Here is a 20,494-nt window from a genome sequence, read left to right as displayed (position 1 = left end):
TAAAATTTAAAAAATCCAGAAAAGGGGGTTAGATAAAATCCCTAAATTGTTGTAGTGATTCGGAGATTTAATTTGAAATCAAATTGAATTTTGTTTGAGTCTCTGTACCTCATGGATGTTGGCACATATTATGGCTGTATGATCTGCATGGTTTTATTGGTACTGTTGCTGTGAGTTTGTCATGGCCTTTGACTAGAACAATAATCTTATATTGATCCTATTGAGTGAGCAATCTTACTGGGCAATCTTTTGCATGTTTACTCGGAAGTAGGTCCCACTCTGTTCAGAAGAGGTTACTTCCTGGTAAACGTGCTTAGGATCTCCGCCTTAGCATCATGCTGCAAGATCCATTAGGCTGTGTCCAACCTTACTCCTACTCAGAAACGACCCATTGAAATGAACGGGTGTGACTAACTTGGGCACATTGATTCCAATGAGCCAATTCTGAGTAGGACTAACATTGCTTACAACTCATTTTGATTTTAATATTTGCTGTCCGCAACTATAGAAAGAAGTCCATTAATCAACCCTGCCAAATGATGAAGCTCCGGCAGTTTCTTCCAAGTAAACATTGTTAATGTTGACAGCCTTACTTCCAAGGCTATCATCTTCAGCTAGAATTTGATTATTGAAAGTAAAAGACGACACGGAATAGCAACAAAATCGCATGTCATTTACTCTGCTTAATTCTAGAGATTTTGTGCCATGGGTCTGTAGACTCTTACACGCAAAAAGAAAATAACATGGAACGAAGATCACAGAGAGATGTTTATATTTATTTTTACCTTTAAAATTGCCCAAGACAAATTATAAAATGTGCGGGAGGGGGTGACGACATTACAGTAGAGATGAGAAATAAACCATGCAAAAAACAACTGTTTAAATATGGTGTCCATATTTGTTGTATATAGGAGTGGGCAGGAAGAGAGAGAGAAAAGCGAAAGTCACCCTAGCAAGAGTTCCCTTAGATTCTTCAGCAGGACAGAATAGGATTTAAGTACCATAGTGCATTTCAAACAGGACTTGAGATCGGAGTTGGGTCAGTCGCATCTTAAATTTGCTGCGAGCTTAGGCAATCCTTCATTCATACATTCAAATAGTTCTCTAGTTTGTCGAATAATAAATAACATTGGGAAATGGCTTAAGAACCTAGGAGCGCTCCAGTGCCTCGATGGCGCGTCAGACAAGCCAGCCCTGGCACTTTATGATACCACCCACCCACAAACAAGTATTTTCTACTCCCCTAGTCGATTTGTGTAACTGGAACTGCTGGGGTGGGGACGGGAGGGAAGAGGAGGGGGAATGCAGCCCACCAGATGTCAGCTGGCCTTCAAGACTGCCGGATTTCTGCATAAATTAATAATCTGAAGAAAAAGAAGAAGGTTTGGCGGAAAGATGATACAGGCCTCTGCGAATAAACCTGTCAAGCTGTAGCCTGACCCCCTAAAACACAATCAAGCTTGCTTGCCAATGTTTCCTCATGACTTCAGTGAAACTTGTTTCTGTGGCGTTTTAAGCCAACCGTTTCTCCTGGCTTGCCTCTAATCGGTTTAATAGGAGGAGATGCAAACCACAAACCCGCTGGAGTCGCAGGACGGCCTTTAAATCCATCCAGCCCCTGCGGTCGAGCTGGGAAGCAGACTGTTCCGTTGCCATTCTCGCTGCCCCGACCCCCGAATGACTCGAAGTCCGTCTGCAGTGGACGCGAATCCAATGAAGCTGGGCTTGACACGAATGGAGCGCATCTGAGAGAAGAGCGGGATATAAATACGCAGCTATAAGAAATATGCCAGCATTAAGATCTTTCCCTATAAGGATTCGCTCTCTCTCTCTCTCTCCCTCCCTCCCTCTCTCCCTCCCTCTCCACGAACGTGGCGAATTCTGATGAAGAAGGTAAAGGCAATGATTTGCCTCCATTGATATTCGTGAAATGCAGTTCCCAGGAAAGGGGACGAGAAAGAATTGCTATTGCAATACAAGGGCGGGGTTGAAAACATGCAAACAAACAAACAACGCGTCATGTGATGACAGCTGGTGTGCGGGGGGGGGGGGGAGAGATGAAAGGGGAAGGGCGCACGACCTCAGGTGCCACCTTGCAAATATTTACTACTCCTTGGCCTTACTATGGCTGAGCTAATAATGCTGAGTTGAAACTTTGGCAGAACCTGCTCGCAAGACCCACCAACAAATGTAAGGAGGAGCAACTGGTTTCAAAGGCGATTAATACACCCAGGACTTGATTTCATTTCACTGCGATTTACTTCCAGGTGAACCAACCTGTTTAGGATTAGGTTGTAAAGGGCACAGGGCAGCCGGATCCTAAACACAGGTTTTGATTGGGATACGAAAAGTAACTACGGTTTAGAATCCCAATTTGGATAGGAACAAACAAGCGGGAGGCGGGAGAGAAAGTGGCGATTGTCTTCTAAAGAAAACTGTTTAGCATCCGCGCGTTATTCGGGTTATAAATGCAGGGAGTCGTTCGCTGGGTACAAGAAAGAAAGAAAGAAAGAAAGAAAGAAAGAAAGAAAGAAAGAAAGAAAGAAAGAAAGAAAGAAAGAAAGAAAGAAAGAAAGAAAGAAAGAAAGAAAGAAAGAAAGAAAGAAAGAAAGAAAGAAAGAAAGAAAGAAAGAAAGAAAGAAAGAAAGAAAGAAAGAAAGAAAGAAAGAAAGAAAGAAAGAAAGAAAGAAAGAAAGAAAGAAAGAAAGAAAGAAAGAAAGAAAGAAAGAAAGAGAAAGAAAGAAAGAAAGAGCAGGACAACATCACATGCCGAAGTGTGTATATTAGGAAGGCCACACAATGCCTGGTTTGGAGAGGTTGCATTTCTTATTGGGGACCGTCCTGTAGCCTGGTGTATCTGCTGTTTTCACTGTGAACCCGAAGAAGCTGTTTAATAGTACAGTACAAGTCGGTGACTGCAATCCTACTGACACTTATATTTAGGAGCAAGTCCCATTCATCCTGTTGTTGTTTGATTGTATTTGGGAGCGGCTTTAGAGGCAGAGGAGTCAATACGGGGGACCAAAAACCGGCACAGAAGTAAATCGCGGAATTTGCTTCCGAGTCAGTATGAATCAGATCGCCGTGCATGCAGAGGGTGTTGGGTTTTTAAAAAATATTAGGGGGAGAGCGCTCTTGTATTACCCATCAAAACTACACAGCTTACATTATATTCCTGTTTTCCTCCATTTGCTTGGCTACATGACTTTAGAACTCATTTTTAAGTGGCAGTTTAAAAGCTGTGTGCCGGCTCCTTCATTGCAAGTAAGTTGGGAGGGGCACGAATAAAAACTAACTACATATTAAAACACAAAAAGCGTTTCTTTTCGATTCCCTTCAGTTAGTCTTTGAGGCTCCTTTGGTATGAATTTTGCAAGCAAAAACAAACGCCTGCAAAAGTGTGCACCTCTTCCCCACCCCCACCCCCAGTCCTCTGATACAGACGCATAATATAAGCACATATTTTCCCCTACTTGGGTTCATTTTTAAAAGCAAAAGGGGAAACGGAAGTTAGAAGGCAAGGGAAATAATTTGGCTCCCAATAAATAAATGTGTGGCTTGAAAGCATGTGGACCGAAAGGGTCCCAGTGCATCCATCTAGCTGGTCCCGTCTATGTCACCTGTCCAGTGCCTTGCGCACGGAGGACTCTAGTCCGCGTCTACGAGGCGGAGCTCTCCCAGCACACGTAATTGAGGACCCTCTCCGGGACATACCTTGACCTGCGATTCAGTGACACACTTTGCTGAACTGCGCCCTCCCTCGGACTTGCCGAATATCCACTCCACTGTGCTCCAGTTCCGCCCAGGCTGCTTTTATTTTCCACACCAGTTTGAGAAGGCTCAGACCAGAAGGACAACGAAGCTCCCTTGAAAGGCAACAAAGAAGCAGTTATGAATGTATTGCTGGGACTAGAATCAGGCAAAGCGAGCAACCTCCTTTCTTTCTTCTTCTTTTCCTTCTCTCCTCTTTATCCTCCAGATCATAGCTGCCAAGTTATCCCTTTTTTTAAGGGAAATTCCCTTATGCTGAATAGGCTTCCTCGTGAGAAAAGGGAAAACTTGGCAGCTATGCTCCAGATCAGCATCCGCGCATTTCCTCGTAGCCATCCTCCTGGTTTATAATTTTCTCTTCCCTTTATCCGTTTGCTCGTCCACCTTTCCTTTTCTCCCCTTCCTGCTTCGCAATCCATAACTCTGAACATCCTCCATCTGTGTCTCCGTTTATTTATTTTTCCTGCATCCCAGGAAGCAAAAATATTGGAACTGAAACCGGTTGGGATCCATCCTCCTAAACACGTCTAATCCGCAATAAAGCGTTTAGAATCCTGCTCTAATTCGACTGAATCCCACAACCACTCTCCTGCGCATGGTTAAGCTGCTAAACCATCATTTACTTAAGCAACTTATAAGTGTGCAGATTTTCAGTCTGAGCTAATAATACCGTTTTAACTGGGATATATTACGACTAGAGAATATACTGCTATCACCGAACGTGAGCTCCTGTCTGTTTTACAGTTTATAAGCAGCACCAATATTTGGAAATAATCAATCATAAACCTCTCGAAGCAAAACAAAAACAAAAACAATGCTGCATTGAAGTGGAGTTCAGTGCGCATTTCTACGAAGTCACGCCTTTAGAATTTGACTAGAAAAGAAGGGTCAAACAATTTTTATTAGTATTATTCGTAGGGTGTGTATCTGTGTGAGGCAGGCCGAGTGTGCATGCCGGTGTGTGGAGAAGATTTCAAAGGAGACTATGGCAAAGGAAAATAAGTGATCCTGCGCAGGATGCGTCGGCCTGGCGGTTTGGGGTAAATAAATAAACCCACAACTTCTGAGAACAGCAGGACGTTGCATCCTATTGGCGCGCTTTGCAAATCAAGAAGTGGCGCTTTAAAGGCCGCGGTTTGGACGTCTAGATAAGGGAAGCCGCTCCCTCCCACCCCAAATTGCATTCCTTAAACGGTTTGCGGGCTGCTCTTCTGATCAGTATCTGAGGTGGCTCTGGTCGCATTTCGCTCTGCCGCTTGCTTGCCAGAGCTTTTTATCCCTGGAGATATTAGGGAACCAGCTGCAGCGGTTCACCACAGCCGCTCTTAAGTTTTTCAGGCTTGCGTTGGGGGCACGCCTGAGAGATGGCACTCCATTTATTTGCACTCGAAATTGTCTGCAAACAAATAGGTCCATTCAGCCCTTGCAAAGCCCACCTTTCTGGACTGATTAATTAACACACACGCGCACACGCGTGCATCCAACCACAACGCATCCAACTATTACTGTATTCAGATCCCCTCATAGCTTTTTCTGGAGCAATGAACTCTTGCTAAGCTTTGGTGAACAGCCGGATCCGCAAACTCAAAACTGGATTGTGGTCCAAACAAACCTAATCTAAAAGGATTTTGTTCTAGGTGGAAAGGAGTCCCGTTGCCTATGTTCAAGGGATCTATTTCCCAGTAAGGGTGCACAGGATTGCAGCGTCAGAAAACATAAAGAAGCATATACCTTGCAAACAAAATCAATTGAGGCCAAATGCGGGATCACTTTGCTCGGAGAGCTGGGTGTTAATCGACTTACAGTTCAATGCCTTGCATGTCTGTTCGGGAGCGAGCCACACTGAATTCCAAGGGCCTTGTTCCCAGAATAACTGTGGGCATAGGATTCCCACCAACATATGCCTGGACCTGAAAATCGGAATTAAGCCGAACGCTTGGATGCAACCGTGGTCCGGGTGAGGACTCGGATTTTCGCATCCTCGCTGCTCTCCTGACAGCCATCTTTCACTGTAAGTGGGCGCGACCCAAGTCCCACCGAAAGCCATGGCCCAATTCTCGTGTGACTGAATGGTTAGGATTGCGCTCGGTGTTCTTCCCTGCGTTGTACATCACGGTTTCGCAAGAATAATAGCCAACCACGAGAGCGCCCTGGATTGAGACAGGAACACGCTGCAATACTGTACAGTATACTGAAATAGGTCCCATTATAACATTCATGTGGCTTATATTTGTGTTTATTTCCATTATACTACCGCTATTTACTCTGCGTATTTAATTCAGCTCTCCACTCCCGCACTAAGCTACACATACACACCCACCCCACCGGGATATACCGTGCACTTAGGTTTATTTCAGACGCGCAGTATTCTGTTCGGAGCAAACGAGAGGAACGGTTTTTAAATTATGTAGGATCTCCCTGGTGCTAGGATCATCGCCGGCGGCAGACCGTTCTCGACACTCTGATGTTAAGAGTTCACAAGCCTAGCCATAATCCAATTGTACACCAGATTGCACTCCCATTTGAATAGAACAGGATCAGAGTGTAAGACTTGTTTCCTTTTTTTCTTAACCCTAAGCAAACAGCAAAGCTGCAAAACAGCAACCACGCCCTTTCATTCAATTTCCATTCATATTAAAGCCGAGGGCACGCTCCGGTCTTAGGTGTGCTATGCTTTGCAATGCACCAGCTGAATTAGGTTGAAAACCGCTGTCGCTGTGAGGATGCATGGCAGGGGGAACCTATAAGCCTTTCGCCACTGTCCTAGCATGCTTACTCGGGAGTAAGTTCCGCAGGGTTGTAATGAGGTAAGGGCGCACGGGACCGCAGCCTTAATATTTTCCCTTCACTTTTGCCGTTCAGATTAGACTGTAACCAATAAACTGGAAGAGAAGAGAAGCGACCTCCATGTTTAACCTGCCCTTCCTTCTCTCAAAATATCAGGAACCCAAGAACATTTCCCCCCTCTGTGGGCCTTGTAAAAGCCTGCGGTGTGCAAACAGTTAAGCCGATGTGCTCGGATTTGAGCCCATGGAAGCGACCACAAATAAAGAAATCGTATTTCCTTCCAAGGATTCTCCTGGATCGGTGATTTGTTGGACTCCGATTTTGGAACCGCGTCCTAATCTGCTCCAAATCCTACCAGTTCTCTTGCCAAAACTGGAAAGATTATTTTGCCCAGCCATTGAGTCTTCTTGGAGGAAGGAGGAAGGGAATGTACTCAGATTCCTTTCTCCAAGCTACCAGTTTCTCTGTGAAATGCAGTTGGGGATCTTTTTTCCTGTTACAATGTGTTCGACATCCCCCAAGCACAAAAATCTATCCCTATATCTGGTTACAGGTAGGTAGCCGTGTTGGTCTGGATCGAAGTAAAATAAAAAAAATTCCTTCAGTAGCACCTTAAAGACCAACTAAGTTTTTATTTTGGTATGAGCTTTCGTGTGCATGCACACTTCTTCAGATACAGTGAAATGGAAGTTTCCAGGCACTTATGTAGAGAAGGGGTGGGGAGGGGTGGGGATGGGGAGGGGGGATCACTCAGAAGGGTGGTGGAAATGGGTGATTGACTGACTGATAGCTGTTGATGACTGCAAACGACTGCAAATGGTTTTGCATGAAAAAGCAAGGGTGGAGATGGCTGAAGATCGCTTATCATGTATAATGAGATAAGAACCCGATATCTCTGTTCAAACCAGGTCCCTCCATGGTTTTGAGCTTGGTGATAAGTTGCAATTCAGCAACTTCTCTTTCCAGTCTATTTCTGAAATTCTTTTGTAGTAAGACAGCTACTTTGAGATCTTGTATAGAATGTCCTGGGAGATTGAAGTGTTCTCCTACTGGTTTTTCTGTCTTCTGGTTCCTGATGTCAGATTTATGTCCATTTATCCTTTGGCGTAGGGTTTGGCCTGTTTGTCCAATATAGAGAGCTGAAGGGCACTGTTGGCATTTGATGGCATACACAATGTTAGAGGATGAGCAATTAAATAGTCCTGAGATGGTATGTTGGAACCAGAAGACAGAAAAACCAGTAGGAGAACACTTCAATCTCCCAGGACATTCTATACAAGATCTCAAAGTAGCTGTCTTACTACAAAAGAATTTCAGAAATAGACTGGAAAGAGAAGTTGCTGAATTGCAACTTATCACCAAGCTCAAAACCATGGAGGGACCTGGTTTGAACAGAGATATCGGGTTCTTATCTCATTATACATGATAAGCGATCTTCAGCCATCTCCACCCTTGCTTTTTCATGCAAAACCATTTGCAGTCGTTTGCGGTCATCAACAGCTATCAGTCAGTCAATCACCCATTTCCACCACCCTTCTGAGTGATCCCCCCTCCCCATCCCCACCCCTCCCCACCCCTTCTCTACATAAGTGCCTGGAAACTTCCATTTCACTGTATCTGAAGAAGTGTGCATGCACACGAAAGCTCATACCAAAATAAAAACTTAGTTGGTCTTTAAGGTGCTACTGAAGGAATTTTTTTTATTATCCCTATATCTGTTGGCGTTGTGCCGGGCCTGCCTATTAAACGTATCTTTAACAACTCCCTGCTCATAAGTGAAACCCCTTTTACTTTAAGTTTTCCTAAGCATTTCGATATAGATAGATATATAATATATTCCGTATTATGATTATTGGTGAAACAAGAGAAAGACAGGCAGATCTTTAAAGATTGGTGAACTGAAAGGAGAAATAAGGTCAAGACGTGCTGTTAAAAATATTTGGTTACTTACCCAGTTGGGCTGGCTAAGTGAAGGGGAAGCGGAGTTCAGGTAGGGAGGGATTGTGTGAACGCCCTATCTGCTGAAATAAATTGATTCGGGTTACATTGCTTTCTTTTGGAAAGTAATTTCTTCCTTAAAATCTCTCTTGCACCCGACCCCCGTGCTTTGTTGGGCAACGGACTGTTTTGTACAGACAAGAAACAAATTCCCCCGCTTTACAACTGATTCGATCTAGTTTTTGCTTGTTTAATTTTTGCCACGTATATGGAGCGATTGACAACTCCAGATAAATCCTAACCAAACCAGAAGTCTGCTGTAAAGTGAATTGCAGGAGGAAACTCATTAACAAGGGCCACTGCAATTGCATTTTGCACTGTCAGAGAATTTCTCCTTGTTACACCGATTCCGATTACATTGTAGGTAGAAATGGATCTCATTGATATATTTTTTTTGGGAGGGGGGGCTTCCAAGTGACAGCAAATTGCGGCACTCATTGGGGGGGGGATATTCTGATTGTCTCACACTACCCTAAAAAAAATATCCTGAAAAAAGTCCCAACAAACATTTGTAACTTCATAATCTATCACATCACCGCTATGCTGTCACTACTCTGTGTGTAACACAGTCTCTACTGCAAGATCATAAACAAGCACACAGTGATAGAAAATATACTCAAATGCGGGTGCATTATAATTATAATAACATAATTATATTCCATGCAGAGTATATCCAAACCTTGGAAGCATAGAACACTTTAATTGAGATAATCAGCTATTTTAGTCCTTTTATCTATCAGCCTGTCTATTCCTCCATCTGGCTCTCCATATCATCAACCCAAATAAATGCATGCACGCCCGTATACTTACAGCGAAACGTTGTTAAACCCTCGCGTTAACCTCTGTTGATGCTTGGAGGGGGGGAACCTTTGCCTCGTTTGTTTTAATTATATTATGGATAGGAACCGCAGCCAATCCTAAAAGAGAAGCCGAACAATTAGCAGCGCGAAGATCAAAAAAAGTTTTATGGCCCGCAGAGGGAGGCCCCGCCTCCTGGCTGCCCGGATTGGCCCGGAGAGCCTCTGACGACATATATTAACCCGAGCTGCCCTAAACATGTAGCTGTACATGGAGATCGGCTGGGAAATTCGACCAGTGCCCTGCGCAGCTCCGAGACCGGGAAGCCCTTTTTTTGAGCGTTGCTTTTTTTTTTTCTTCGTCACCAGCACCACCATCATCTTCATCCTCGTCCTCTTCCTCAGCTTCTCCTTCGGGGCCAGGAAGAGTTGCGGATTTCCCCGGAGGGGTAGCTGCAAAGCAGCCAGGAAAGCGGATGGGAGCCGGTCAGATTTAACCGCAGGAGTCTCTTCCCGTCCTGAGAGGAGAAGGAACTGGACCCAGTAGGCAGGCTGGGGGGGACATTCCGGCCAAGGGGAGGCTGTCGGAGGAAAATGCAGGTGTAAGTAAACATCCCCCCAAGTTGTATTCATATATCTATATATATAATTGAAATCCCTCTAAGAAGACGCCACAGGAAAAAAGACAGCGAGGGAAGCTCACCTCTTGGAGACGGGAGGGGGTCCCTCTTTTCAGGGGGGACCCTGCTCCTCTTTCTTGTCTTGCTTCGCCTATTCAGCCCCAACCTCCCGGGCCGCATGAGTGCCGAGGGAGGCCCTGATCCTGCTGCCTCCAGGGGGCTCGGGGGCCTCTGCAGCTCTTCTCCGATGGCCACCAGCCTCTGTTAAGACGTTCTTCTCTGCAGCGCAGATCCAGGGACCGGATCGGGGCGCGGGGCTCCCGGGGCCCCGGCGATGAGTCTGGTAGGGGGCTTCCCGCACCACCCCGTGGTCCACCATGAGGGCTACCCCTTCGCCGCTGCCGCAGCAGCCGCCGCCGCCGCCAGCCGCTGCGGCCACGAGGAGAACCCCTACTTCCACGGCTGGCTGATCAGCAGTCACCCTTCGGAGATGTCTCCTCCCGACTACGGCATGGCGCTCTCCTACAGCCCCGAGTACGCCAACGGCGCGCCGGGCCTGGAGCCCCCCGCGCACTACGTGGGCGGCGTGCCCCCCCCGGGCAGCGGCGGCGGGCCGCCGGGTTTAGGGGGCGGCCCGCGGCCGGTCAAGCGGCGCGGCACGGCCAACCGCAAGGAGAGGCGCAGGACTCAGAGCATCAACAGCGCCTTCGCCGAGCTGCGCGAGTGCATCCCCAACGTGCCCGCCGACACCAAGCTGTCCAAGATCAAGACGCTGCGCCTCGCCACCAGCTACATCGCCTACCTCATGGACCTCCTGGCCAAGGACGACGCCAACGGAGAGGCCGAGGCCTTTAAGGCCGAGATCAAGAAGACCGACGTCAAGGAGGACAAGAGGAAGAAGGAGCTGGTCAGTAAGACCCCGGAGGGAGGAAGGGAGGTAGTGGGGAGGGGGCGCTGGAGCACAACCACACACACTCCCAAGCCCAGACCCAAGGAGGACGCTCTTCTCCGGAGTTTGGAGCCGGGCCTTCCTTAGCAGTCAAGAAGAGGGAGGCGGCCTCCTTCTATTTCAGGATCTGTCGGAATGCAGTTTTCCAATGGTCAAGGGTGGTGGGAATGAGAGGTGTAGACCATCAAACCGCGGAGGACCACAGGTTTCCTGCACCTGTGCTTTAGGGAAAGTGTGTCCAAAGAAGACTTTCTTGAGCCCCTGAAAAGCATGACCCAGTGAAGTGCAAACACGTCTAGGATCAGGTTGTAAGGCTACGTCCCGAGAGAATGGAAAGGGAGATGTAAGCTTCTCGAAGGGGAGCAACGCTCCATTGAAACCAGTAGAGTGTACCTAAGAACGCAGTTATTTGCTTTTGGGGAAATCCCGTTTACTTCTGGAATATTTGCTCCACCTTATTGTGGGGGAAAGGAGCGCCCCGTGTCCTTGCTTTCCATGGGATTTAATTTCCAATGAAATATTCCGAGGGCAGCCCCTGCTAAAACGTTAGCTTTGAGCTCCAAGTCCATTCATACCCACGGAAGATCGCAGCCTGCGAAGGTTGCTCTCTGGGCTGTGGGAAACCAACGTGTTGGACACGTGAAATACTTCCCCCATCCGCTTCCAGATGGGATCACAGTAGGCAGGACCCGGCTCGTTTACAGCCTCCCTCTCGCACACACGTTCTTTATTTGATAGGAAGGCTGTAAATCCGTAAATACGTGAAAGATTCCAGGGAGAGAACGCGCAAACGGGAGCCACTCCATCACCTTCCTTCCCCGACTTGAGAGGCCTTAGGGCAGGGGGGGGGGGCTACAGCTCCCGGCAGCCTCAGCCAGCAGGGCCAATGCTTTGTAGTTCAGCAACATCGCGGGGCGGGGGGGGGAGGCACAGACTGGTTTGGAGAGATTGCTCTTCGCTATCCCATAGTAATCCTTCTTGGCCCTTCAAAAAATACGGAATGGGGTGTTTCCCACTGACTTTGCTGGAACATTGTTCTGAAGCTCTAAATTTAAGGAGCCCAGCCTTTATTGGGGGGCGGAGATGCCGTAAACCCCATTCGTTTAACCTGAACCAGCCTCTTGAGTGATTTTAATTTCTACAGCCTTGTTTAAGAAGCATAGGCAAAAGCTCCGCAAACCGGTTAAACTGGTAGGCTTTGGACTGAAGCTGTTTCAGAGGCCATCCCTAAACCCTTGACCCTAAACGCAGACTCCCTTAGAAAGTAAAGTCGCCATGAAAACCGAAGGGACCGTTTTCAAACGTATCCATTTGGAAACAAATGAAGTCCAAAATCCACGTTAGGGCAATGCCGTTCTTAGGGCAACCAAAATGTCACAAGAGACTCCCTTGATGCCAGGGACAAGTTTCTAGTCAGTTTCAATTCCAGCCTTTCGCTTTCGCCCTAAGTTGCGGATCCGAGTGGAAATGTTCCGGCTCCGCTTTCTGAGCTAAACTGTCGGTCTCTTAATCGACAAGTCGCTGGTTTCAAGGGGCTCTCCCTTAAAGCAAACGGGATTGTCTTTAAATTAGTGAGTTGTGGATTGGAATTGATGAGTTGTGGATTGAGGCCCCAGCCAGCAAATCTCCTGAGAGCCTGCGGTCTAAAGAAGCGTCGACAAAGACAGATTCTTTTGGGGAACGAGTAGGGGACACACACAGAGAGAGAGAGAGAGAGAGATCAGTGGGGTTTCAGACGTGCTGTTCCAGGCTGCAGTCCAGCGGAGGGTTGTGTGTGTTTGGAACCCACTTCCTCATAAGGCTGCAATCTGCAGGTCACATAGCAATATTGAACCCTTTAACTGGAGTTCCTGAGCTACTTGTTGATCACACAGTAAGTCAGGAAGGTTCTATTTACTTTGAAATTTATCAGGCAAATGTATTGGGGGGGCGAACTCCGCCTTCCACCAATAATTCAAAATATCATGCCCTCTTCGTTTCCTCCAAGAATTTAACCTATAGAATACGCCTAGTTAATCGCGAACGGGAAGAGGAAACCGGTTACAATCACAAGTTTTCTGTTTTTCTTTAAATATAATCGGGAAGGATATTAAAAATAATAATAATCAGCAGTTGCTAAGGGACCAGGAGCTAGCAATTGAATCTCAACCCGGATTAAAATGTTTAAGGTTACAAACAATCCTGAACAAAAACACTTGGGATGCATTTTTAAATAAAATAAAAATCCAAAGTAGCCTCCATACATTTGCTGTGTTATCTTAAGCGCTGGGAAACATCTTCTATTGAAATAGGTGGGATATCCAAACAATTGCATTTAGCACTCTAAACTGGGATTTTTTAAAAGAAGGTTTAAGTGCACAATACTCGAAAGAGACGATCCTCCAAGGGGGTGGGGGTGGGAAGATATTTCCAAGTATTTTGGGACTCGGATATTGCCCATATACAATACTCTCTCAGTACTCTCAGATCCTAAGCATGTCTATTTCACAAGAAAACCAACGGTAGGTGCTTCCAGGTCTGCTCAGGGTTTAAGTTAACATTTGGGGGCGGGGCGAGGCTATACAGCACATCTCATACGTTAATTCCTTAACTTGAGATGCCGGGGTGAGGCATTCATTGCCTTGGAAGAGACTTTATTGGAAATACAGGAAAGCTATAAGCAGGCTCTGGTGACTATCGTCTCCAAGAAGAACCCCTGGGTCTTATCCCTCCTTGTGACTTGGCCATTTATAACCAGTAAACATATGCAACACGTGTGTGTGTATAGGGGAATTTTAAATCTATTTGTTTTCCATTCAGTTGGAGAGAGAGAGAGAGAGAGAGAGAGAGAGAGAGAGAGAGTGAGAGAGAGAGAGATTGTGTGTAGACAGTATAGAGACGTGGGGGGAAGAATGATGAATGAGTAGATGCAAAGTCGTTTGGGGGGGCTGATTTATTTTGTAGGTTCAGTGTTTACTTAGACACATATCCCACAACCTCACAGGCCATTTCTCCAGCAACCTGAGATTCTGGGTAGCTTATACACTATTGGTCTGTTCAGTGAGCCGAGGGACTTTTTCTTTTGCTTTGCTTTAAAGTGTGTGTCCAGCGCCTGCAAGTATGAAAGTCTTTTAGAGTTAAAATAAAGTTCATCCTATATTTGGAGAAGCACTTAACAGTCTATTCGCTCGCGTTTGGAGAGCGAGCCGATTCAGAAAACCGTCAAGCCGGAAAAATAAGCAGGCCACAACTGCTACAATTCTGTGCACGCTTCGCTTGGGTCTAAACCCCACAGAACTCCCAGGCCTTTAACTGAGTAGACGCGTGTTGGGTCGCCGTAGGAGCCGATTCCTTCCCAGGGGTTGCATCCGGCTCCTCAGGCGATCCTGTACACACAGCGGCTGCTCAGAAGGCTTAGGGGAGCGTTTTCCATTGGACCAAGTGTGTTGAGTGTGTGGATCTGATCCCTCCACGTTTTGCGAGAAAGCCCGTTTCAGAAGAAGCGCTCGGTCTGCTCTGCTCCGAGGCCTCTCAGCAAACGGGCCGAGGCTCCTTTTACGCCTCCCTCCTGCCCAAGAGGTGCGGGCGGGTGGAGGTTAACCCAGATAAAACGCAGGGATATAATCTCTTTGTTTCCCTTCTCCGTCTCCTCTCCCGGAACAGAACGAGATCCTGAAAAGTACAGTGAGCAGCAACGACAAGAAGACGAAAGGCAGGACGGGCTGGCCGCAGCACGTGTGGGCTCTGGAGCTCAAGCAATGAGGCGCTCGCAGGACTGCAGGGAAGACTCTCTCGTCTTGCAGGGGGACTCTCTGCGCCTTCGAGAGAGCCGCTGCCGAGCTGAGGACTTGTTGTTGTTGTTGTTGTTTTGGAATCGTCTGGTTTATTTATGTGCAATTTCCCTCCCCTAGTCTCGCCTTTAAAAAAAAAACCCAAGAAGAAACCCGCGGATCTTGGAAGAAAAGCATTCCATATTTGAATATATGAAGAAGAAAACTCCGGCGTGGTAAGGGGGATAATGGCGTCTCCATAGTTGTTCTTTTTTCCCCCTCCTTCCTCCTCTCTCCCCTTCATTGAATGTTATTTTTGCTTTATTTGTATAGAACACACGGGACAAAAAGAAAGAAAGAAATATCGCAGGCATTAGTGTGTCATGTGAAGTGTATGTGTTTAATACTTGCCCCGTTGGGTCAACATGTTGATGGCGATCTCAGAGCAGGAGCCCGCAATGTCTGCGTCTTGGGCCGAGTCCGGGGCTTCCCAGGTTTGCCCTTTCCCCCCATTGTGGTCGCTCAAAGAGCTGGGAAAGATTTTGCGACAGCTCTTTTGTCCAAGTGCACTTCGGTCCTTAAGGAAGCGAACCGAACGTTAAAAATTAAAATAAAAGTAAAAACGAATCGTCCGTGGAGCTGAATTTAATAACGCAAAGGTGTAAACGCTGTACGTATTCAATAAACCACTGTGTGTGTGTTTTCTAAAACGAAAATGTTCGATGCCTTGAAATGTTTTTTAACCCCTTTCCTTCCTGAGTTTTGCTATTGTCATCCTGGACATTTGCTTCCAAACGTTAGCTAGACAATAGCTAACGTTTGGAAGTAAATGGCCAGTATGACATATCAAGGTGAGATCCTATGGGCTGGTGTTGTCTCTGCGAAAGCCTCGTTGGAAGCGGTGACACTTACTTCCGAGTAAACGCGTGGCATGGGGTTGCAAGTTTATGCCTTTTGTTTTGACCCCGGTGAAAGGGTAAAAGAGAAATATCAAAGGCGGGAGATGTTTTTTTCGAGACTTTGGCTGCGATCCTGACCAAGTTTCCGCGGAAGTAAATTCCACCCGTGCTCAGGGGGCAGGGAAGCATTTACACTGGGCCAAATTCTATTTCTCAGTTTGATATTTTTATAGTACTTCATATGGGCCGTAGTAGAGCACTAGATCAAGTCGGAAACAAATTTTGCTTTGTTTTCTCTGAGACAGAGAGGTTGTTTAGTTTTACTGAAGCTGTAATAATTTAGTGATTTCTAAAGGTGTTTGCTTGCGAATGGGGGAGGATACTGCAGACGAGAGCTAATCTGGATATTTATTTCTTGCTTATCGGAGCGAGCTGTTTTTCTCGGCGTGTTGTGTTCAGAGGTGGCAACCGGCAGGGCGTTGTAGGGAGAGGTTTGTGCTGTGGAAGCGCCCTCGTGCTTTGGCTGGGGCCAGGCCAAAGATGGTGTAGGAAGCCTCGGTATACCGTATAAGTGATTATGTAACTTGGAGCTTTATGTCAAGTATGAAACAGGGAGCAAGGCTAGGGATTTCGGAAAGGGGAGAAATGCAAGATTTACAGTGAGATACGGTGACCTGAATATTAACTTTGTGGTTCCCCAAAACTCTCCTGGGTTGCACTTTTCCTTCCAATTGACTGCAGCGAGTCCATTTATTTAGTTTTGTGAGTGTGTATGTGTGTGTAATCCTACTCTGGCAAGGGCTTCCGAATTGGGCTCTGTAATGTCCTTAAGGGGAGCGAGGAAGAGAATAAAATGGGCTTGTGCTACCGAAAATTCTCTGGGATGGAAACGCCACCAGGCCGGGCAAACAGACTCCCCTGCCTTGAAGCTCCTTGAAACTGACCAGCGCTAGAAACCGCCTAGATAAGGCGACGCTGCCTTCTAACAACAACCCGAAGAAACGCTGGTGTCACGAAATAGAAAAGCCCCGCCATTCTCGTCCCTTTTTAAAGGACCTCGCTCCCTCTTCGCAACAGCATTGCCCAAAATTTCCCAATACTGCTGCTCAGTCCTGAGTTTTCTTTTCAGCCTTTTCTTGACCGGCCTGAAAACATAAGCGGCGCTAACGGAGTTTAGGTTGAGGACTTAGGAACCGAATGGCGTCCGTCGTTTTGCGTGGGGTTTAAGCTTGTCCCCTGAGGAAGCTTGCTTGGGTCTTAATCGGCCTTTCAAGGTTAAGCGAGAGGATTTTTCATTCTTTCTCCCGAGCTCACTTTTATAGATCTGTAGCCGCCGGGCTCCCGGCGTGAATGGAACAAGACATCCGCGCAGGCTAGCTGGCTCTGCCCCAGATGTCTCTGATGTGCGTGGCTGTTATTTTTTGTAACCGCCCCCCTTTTTTTATTAAAAAAAATGGCTCGCCCTGGCAGTGCTCTGACGATGAGAGAAGGTAGATTTCCAGCTGCCCATAAAAAGATAAGCAGGGGCCTTTTACACTGCTGGCTAGGCCGCCTTAACAACAGGAAGGTTGCGAGGTTACAACAACGAGGCCAGCGTGGTGTGCCCTCTTCCAGTCCCGGGGTCAGGTAGCTGGGGCTGGGAAGAGCTGTGTTTACAGACACTTGCCTGGGAAGGAACCTTCCCTCTCCCCCCACCCCAACCCCACATCACACTTTTATTTTAAAAAAAATGTTAACTCCAGCTGCTGTTGTAGCTGGATCCAATCTCTCCTTTCCAACCCAGTACGATTTCTCCTAGATCTTGCTCAACGCTATCCAAAGTTCTGGATAGAAAAGAGAACAGGTTCCAGGATCGCGCAAGCTTCCCACTCCCAGACGCGTGTTTGTAGATTTCTGGCCCAGAATATCGACTGACAAGTCTTTCTATGGTTATGTTTGCACTGTTACATCCACTCAATGCTTTGAACTAGGATTTTAGAAGAAGCGGGTCTACCGCTATGTCCCGAGGCTGCAGCGAGTGCTTGGGGTTTATTCTTCACCACCTCCTCTTCTTTTAGGATTCCCCCCAATTTAATGAATAAATTATTCTTCATTCAAATGTCTCAACCCTTCCTTCCCAAGCAGCAGCACCAGCAGAAAAGGAAAACCTGCACTTGATTGTTTGCAGTAGAGAGCATACTTGAGCGATCTAGGCTTTCCCTCACACACGTGTACGCACGAGCTCACACGGTTACCAGTGCCACTCTTCCTGGGGAATAAGGCCCGTCCTATTGGCGAAAGAGTCGATCATCCAGTCGCTTAGGTGGTATTATGGAGAGAGAGACTATGTTAACTTCGTGTGAACATGTTTATGCATTGCTTTAAAGCTCCCCACCCCCGTAGAATCGAAAGATGCTACAGAATCGTCAGGATCCCATCCAAAGTCAAGAGCTTTGAGACTGCGATCCTACCCACGCCTACTTGAGAAACTGAAATTCGCGGAGCTGACTTCCAAGTAATCATAGATACTAGCTCGGTTGCACCATTTTCAACCCCTGGTGCTAGAAATAAGAGTCCAGCACGAGTATAATAACAGTGTCTGCCGGGCCAGGCCTTAAATTTGTGTACAGGTCGCTAGTGATCTAAGCTCTCATACATAAAAGCCTCCGCCCGCCCCCCCCCCCAAACCCCAACAAGTCCTCTGACTTCCGTGAAACGGTATTTCTAAGTGAGCACGGAAGATCTCAACCATAGAAACAGACCAGGTAGTGGCCGGCTGACTGACCGACATTTTCCCCCTTTCCACCAGATGATCAATAGAACTTTTGGCTTCCAGTCCTCCTCCTCCTCCCTCTTTGTCTAAACGAGTGGGGCCATCGGACCCACTGAAAGGTGATGGCGGGTGGGCGGGCGAGGGTTAAGAGGGGAAAGGGGGGGAGAGAGAAAGGGGGGGAGAGATCCTTTTTAATTGCTCGGTAATGGGGCTGTTGCTATTTTCTCAGGAGCAATCATTCCTGGAGCTAAATCGCAAGAGGCCTAGACAGGCCGGAGCCGACAAAAATGTAGCTTTTGACGTTAAAAGCTAAATGGGGAAGCGGGGCGGTGGAAGGTAAATTGATGGTCGATTGGGATGTCAGGAGCCCTGGCCCCAGATCGCTGCGCGGGAGCTGAGAGCCTGATAAGGCCCTCTCTCGCTTCTTGGGACGTGGTCCTTTCGGCCAGCGACTCGCTGGGAACTGGGAACGAGCCTGGCAACGTCTCCCTCTCCCTCTCTATCTGTAAAGTTCTCGCTAAGGTCAGGCCTGAACTTCTCCGTCGCCTTGTCCACCCCCTTCCCTGGGATGATAACCGCTGCGCAACCAGCGCCACAGGGAGGGAAGAGATAGAGAGGCCTGAGAAAAAGATCAGGATCCTTTTCTCTCGCGTCGCCTCCTGGCTGGCAATAATGGCTTAAGAGGCCGCAGGAACTATTTGGTAGGTAATCCGAGAGGGGAAAATAATGAATGAGCCACAGCCAAGGAGAGAATCTTCTGCAGCTGGTTTGGAAACACGCGCATCGCAGAGAGGACGAAGCGCTTGGATGCAAGCCGGGAGTTTCACTGAAGTTTCTTTAATCCTCAAAGAGACCCCACTTCCCTTTCCGCTAGGCGTGTTTGTTCTCTTGAGAGTAAACAAGCATAGGATCGGGTTGGTAGCCTCCGTCAGATTACCCTCGCAGAGCCATCCCCCTGCATGTTGACGCAGAAATCTGGGGGGTGACTTTCTATTGTGAACAAGGCAGGGGATTCTGCTCTGATCCGTGGGACTTTTGCTTCCCAGCAAATCTTCCCAGGTCATTAGCTTCATGATCCCGAATACATTTTTTGGGAATCAAATTGCCTCGAAATAGATTTGGTTTTCCGGCCCAGTGAAATGGGATCAAGAAATAGTCCACATTCTACTTGAAATCCCTGGTTGGTTTTTATCGGCTGCGGATCGCCCTGTAATCCTGTCTAGTACTATGATCACTTACTTGGGGGGGGGGGACACGTGCGAACCTGGGTTGCACCCCATCCACTAGCATTGGCGTGCGGCATTAACCCCCTAGGGACTCGCTTCCATGCAAATGTATTCTGCTTGTGGGCAACAGTTTTGCGAGAATGGAATATACATTTTTATAAAAAGTGATAGTAGCATATGCCATGCTGTTTAATGATTTTCAGATACCTGTATGGATCACAAGTGAGTTTAATTCTCCACGATGGCCTTAAAAACTAGCATCTTGCCCCTTCTTTCCTTTACTAGCATAAGGAAAAGAATCGTGTTAGGAAGGCATATAGAACTTCTTCCTTATTAATGTGAATTATCTTTACTTACTTTCCCTGTTTTGTTTTGAAAGGATTATTTGGAATGGTTTTAAGGCTGCAGTACTCTGCAGGCTTTCTTGAGCGTCAGCCACACGGGCTTCAGTGGGGCCTGCAGAGTTGACGCGCGCAGGATTGGGGCCGTGGAACCTACTGTTTGACTTCTTTAACAACGCGGCCCTAAAAAGCGTTCCTTGAGAGAATGAAGCCCCTTTGACTTCAGTGGGGTGAGCATGTCACATATGTGAATGTGGGACAGGAATGTGCCTTTTGGACTCTGTTCCTTCCCGTCGCTTATTTTTAAATAGGCAACTGGAACTACGCGAGAGTAGCTGGCTTCCAGATTGCAGGGAGGCACTCCGATCCTAAACACATTTGCTTGGAATTAGCTCCCTTTGATTTCAATGGGACTTCACTTATCTATAATGTCTTCAGTGTGGGGTGTTGCTTTCTCTACAGCTTCAGCCTGTGTTATGTACTGAGCTGAATCCTAGAACAATAGGATTCAGAATCAGCGGGAGCTACCCAATCCAACTCCAGGTGGAAGTGAATCCGCAACCTGATTGGCCTGCTGGAGCAGCCAATCAGGCGGCTGGCAGAAG

General features: G+C 47.2%; 1 protein-coding gene and 1 long non-coding RNA gene across 5 annotated transcripts; one reads left to right on the top strand and one right to left on the bottom strand.

Moving 5' to 3' along the window:
* Positions 1-547: 547 nt before the first annotated feature.
* Positions 548-9,600, bottom strand: LOC118084562 (uncharacterized). 4 transcript variants are annotated; one of them, XR_004692506.2, is made up of 5 exons: positions 9,367-9,600; positions 8,510-8,576; positions 5,575-5,921; positions 3,715-3,866; positions 548-1,745 (listed from the first exon to the last, which is right to left on the bottom strand). It is a non-coding gene; the product is annotated as an uncharacterized LOC118084562 (long non-coding RNA). The 4 variants fall into 4 exon arrangements; XR_009558155.1 differs by having other exon boundaries at positions 3,715-5,921; positions 8,510-8,579; XR_009558154.1 differs by having other exon boundaries at positions 3,715-5,921.
* A 101-nt stretch (positions 9,601-9,701) lies between these two features.
* Positions 9,702-18,228, top strand: HAND2 (heart and neural crest derivatives expressed 2). Its single transcript, XM_035112607.2, has 2 exons — positions 9,702-10,880; positions 14,565-18,228. The coding sequence occupies exons 1-2, from the start codon at positions 10,308-10,310 to the stop codon at positions 14,661-14,663; spliced, it is 672 nt and encodes a 223-aa protein (XP_034968498.2). The 5' UTR covers positions 9,702-10,307; the 3' UTR covers positions 14,664-18,228.
* The last annotated feature ends 2,266 nt before the right edge of the window (positions 18,229-20,494 follow it).

This window comes from Zootoca vivipara, chromosome 9 (genome assembly GCF_963506605.1).
Source record: "Zootoca vivipara chromosome 9, rZooViv1.1, whole genome shotgun sequence".
Classification (NCBI taxonomy): domain Eukaryota; kingdom Metazoa; phylum Chordata; class Lepidosauria; order Squamata; family Lacertidae; genus Zootoca; species Zootoca vivipara.
This window is presented reverse-complemented; position numbering and strand designations above follow the sequence as displayed.